This window comes from Uranotaenia lowii, unplaced genomic scaffold (genome assembly GCF_029784155.1).
Source record: "Uranotaenia lowii strain MFRU-FL unplaced genomic scaffold, ASM2978415v1 HiC_scaffold_118, whole genome shotgun sequence".
Classification (NCBI taxonomy): domain Eukaryota; kingdom Metazoa; phylum Arthropoda; class Insecta; order Diptera; family Culicidae; genus Uranotaenia; species Uranotaenia lowii.
The window spans coordinates 79,381-83,267 of record NW_026597166.1 but is presented as its reverse complement, the minus strand read 5'-3'; the positions used below and the strand labels follow the sequence as shown (position 1 = coordinate 83,267).

Genomic DNA, 3,887 nt, shown 5'->3' with positions numbered 1-3,887 from the left:
GCTCGCCAAGAGAGCAGGTTTTTGTGCGTCAGTTCGTCGGTCGGAAAACATCGGAGAAAACCGAAAAATAAAACCCGTTGAAAAGAGGCAGTTCCTCAGCACACAACAATTGGAAGAAGGTCTGTGAAAATTGAGCTGGCGAAGAACCACAGCGCTTACAAACGAATATTTCGTTTCAGCTCCGTTAAGGTGCGTATCAGAACACGCGTCACGTGCTTTTCGAAAGCACAGCAGAAAAGTGTTCACTGGAAGGTAAAAAATTACCTCGTAGAACAAATAGTTCACATAAAATTAATGCGACTCGTTCAACTGACTTTAGGTGAACTTACGCCAACCGAGAAGGGCGGATTCGAGCGAAGAAGGAAGCTCAGAGCTTCGGAAAAACGGAAAACAAGAGGGTCGCACAGGTAAGACGACATTTTCAAAAAGAAAAAAACCTGCAACCTTCTTGCTAACAAGCGCCTTCTTCCCCAATACAGGCGGCCTTCTTTTATTATCGCCTCAATTCCCGCTACATTTGCCGGAGAAAAGGTGGCAATTAACTACTCAACACCATCAGTAGTTTTGGCTACAACTGCCTGCCTCTTCTCGGTCATAGCGCGCACGTGGTCGCAACATAAAAGGTGGAAGTTAGCCACACAGCATCATCGTAGCGATTTTCGCTTCTACGGTGCCCGACGTCGTGGTTCATATTTTGGTGGCCAGCCATTTAATATCACCTGCAGCTCCAGCTGCAAATTTCTCGCTGCATTCGTCGGAGGAAAGGTGGCACGTGATAACATCCCGACATCGACGGCATCAACCGACTTGCTGCGCTCGCAGTGGGAACATCAACGGTGGTGTTCAGCCACACAGCACCATCTTCTGGATTCCGCAATCGCAGTGCACACTGTGGTGATTAGCCACTCAACATCATCGACTGCTCCGGCCGCAATTTCTCACTGCACCTGCAGTGCTGCAATCAGCTGTGGCATCGGGCCACATATTATCGTCAGCAGCTTCGACTGCACTTTTCGGCTGCACCTGCAGTGCCGAATCAACTGTGGCATTGGGCCATTCATCATTTACGGCACTGCTCGACTGCATCGCGGTCGTCGCAACAACGGAACACATCAGTGAAACCATTTGGGGCATGATGCCGGAGGCGGCGAGAGGAGGTTTGCCCACACCAAGGAGGAGGAGGAAAAGCTTCGTGGCCACTCAGTGCGCTGCAGCGCCTTCATGGAGGATGCCGTAAGTTCAATAGAATCTGAATGAAAATGCTATGGGGGATATGTGGGTGAAAAATGTTGCAAAAATTATAAACTAAATTCAAATTTAAAGTTTTCGAGCGTTATTCATTTCGTAGCTTCGTCTACGGCAAGCGATCCGTCACACTAGTAGGAAGTGGCCCGTAAAGATCCAACGATAATATTTGATTCTTCCGAAGTGGAAGCACATTCCTGCAGGTTCCCGCCAACTTAAAATTTTTATTTTTCGCTAGTTGACAGACTAAACATTGTTTGATGAACAGCTTTACGTATTTTCGCATACCGCGCCAATAGACGTTTTGCTTCATTGCCTGGTATGTTTTAAACACTCCAAAATGGCCTTGATCTTCGTGATAAAACTTCAAAGAAATTCTGGTGACACTTTTCGGCAACACTAAACGCCAAATTCCATCTCCTTTCTGGCGAGTAAACAGTTTTCCGTTCAATATCTGGTAATTGGAAGGACGACCGACCGAAGATCCACGGTTGTGGTTCTCTATTATCCTTTTAACGTTGATGTCCTCTTCTTGAAGCTTGCCCATCTGCAGCAACATGGATCGAAACTCCTTCTCTACGTCCGACATACTCTTGCGGGTGATAGCAATGCTGAATGTTCTATTTACTCCACTATCACTGGTATCCTCTGCCCCTTCCGGAAACCGTGACAACGTATCTGCTAGCGTGTTTTCTGTTCCCTTACAATGCCGGATATCGTAGTCGTATTGTTGTAAAAACAATACCCACCTGGTCAGTCTACCGTTCAGTAACTTGCACTGCTTCAGAAAAATAAGTGCCTTGTGGTCGGTGATGATGGTGATGTGTCTACCCAATAAGTACTGTCTCCATTTATCCAGGACCCATACTATTGCAAGGGCCTCTAGTTCCGTCACCGTGTAATTTGCCTCTGCCGGTTTTAGAGTTCTACTGGCATAAGCAATAATATTTGTATCTCCTAAATCGTTCTTCTGGAAAAGTACTCCCGCGATCCCCTTGTTAGAACTATCGGTTTGTACGAAGAATTCTTTTTGCGGATCGGGATGATGTAACAACGTATGCTGCAGGAACATTTGCTTCAATTTTACGAAAGCCGCTTCCTGATCATCTAGCCATCGCCAATCTTGCTTTGCTTGCAACAGATCATAAAGTGGCCGAGCTATCTCCGCAAAATGCGGTACGAACCGTGCGACGTAACTTGCCATCCCGATGAAACTACGCAAATCGTGAACAGATCGTGGGACTGGAAAATTTCGTATTGCCGATGTTTTACCAGGGTCGATGGTTATTCCTTCAATACTTATCACGTGACCCAGAAAAGTAACTTGAGGAAGGAAAAAGTGGGATTTTGATGTACTGACTCGTATTCCCGCCTCCCGCAGTCTTGTAAATAATCTACGTAGGTGGTCCAAATGACTCAGGAAGGACTCTGAGTGCACTAGCAAGTCGTCCACGTACTTTTCCACGAACTCCAGAATTTCCGGCCCTAATATGATATCTAGAGCTCGGGAAAAACTCGCAACGGCAGTATTCAGACCGAACGGAAGCACATTAAACACATAGGTTTTGGAGTTATACATGAACCCAGTGTATTTCCGATGTTCAGGCTGTATTGGGATTTGCCAATATGAAGATGTCAGGTCAACTGATGAAAAATATCTAGCACCGTTGAACTTTTGTAGCATTTGTTGGATATTTGGTGGCTTTTCATGGTCCTTGATAAGTACTTTATTTAACCTTCTCGCATCAAGGCAAACTCGTACATCTCCGTTCTTTTTCATAGTTGTTACAAGAGGACTAACATATGCTGTGGGGCTTCTAGATATGACGCCCCAACTTTCCATTTGCGACAACTTCTCCTCAACAGCTTTCATTCTGGCCAAAGGGACTGGATATTGCTTAAGATTGAACGGTCGCTCATCAGAAACGAAAATCTGGTGTTGATATTCTTGGGTCAAACCGGGTTTCTCCTCTGAAAAAATGTCAGAGAATTCATGCAGGAGATCCTCCCACATTTTCCGTTCGTCTTCCTGAAGAACCGGTGACCTCTGAGTGCTTTCTTCTACAGGCTCAGCTTCATCCACCTCTTCAATAAAGTTGATCATTCTCTCGCACATGGATATACTTTCGACGCAACCCGATACTTTGGCCCCATGGCTGAAAGGTACCCAAACTTCTTGATCCTTATGGAATATTCTCATACGCTTCTCGTCGTGGTGCATCCACACAGAATAATTATCCAAAAAATCTTCGCCCAATATCATTTCGTTGATTAGCTCTCCAACCACTATAAAGGATACGTCGATCTGCTCATCGCCAATCCATAAACTGAGTAAAACTTGCGTAGTAACCTTTTTACTTTTCTTTCCAAATGGCCCCCTTAAGGTTATAGCCTGTAAGGGAAGTTCGGCCAGTGGTACGCCTTGCACCTTAAGTCTTTCATACAGATCTCCTGATATACAAGACAACTCACACCCGCTGTCGATCAACGCCTCTAACCTTACGTTGTCAACCTTCACCCTAATGTAAGGTGATTGATGGATCCGCTTTGTTTGATGTTGCTCATATTCCGGATCCTCCGCTAGCAATTCTTCTTTTCCAACAAAAACCGTCAAGACCGTTGGTTCTTCTGCTGCATCTTCG

The 3,887-nt window shown here is 45.5% G+C and overlaps 1 protein-coding gene across 1 annotated transcript; it reads left to right on the top strand.

Moving 5' to 3' along the window:
• Positions 1-189: 189 nt before the first annotated feature.
• Positions 190-1,263, top strand: LOC129759175 (uncharacterized; the record flags this gene model as incomplete). Its single annotated transcript, XM_055756583.1, has 3 exons — positions 190-252; positions 320-407; positions 480-1,263. Coding segments are annotated over 3 exons (791 nt in total), but the record flags the coding sequence as incomplete, so codon positions are not given.
• Positions 1,264-3,887: the final 2,624 nt, after the last annotated feature.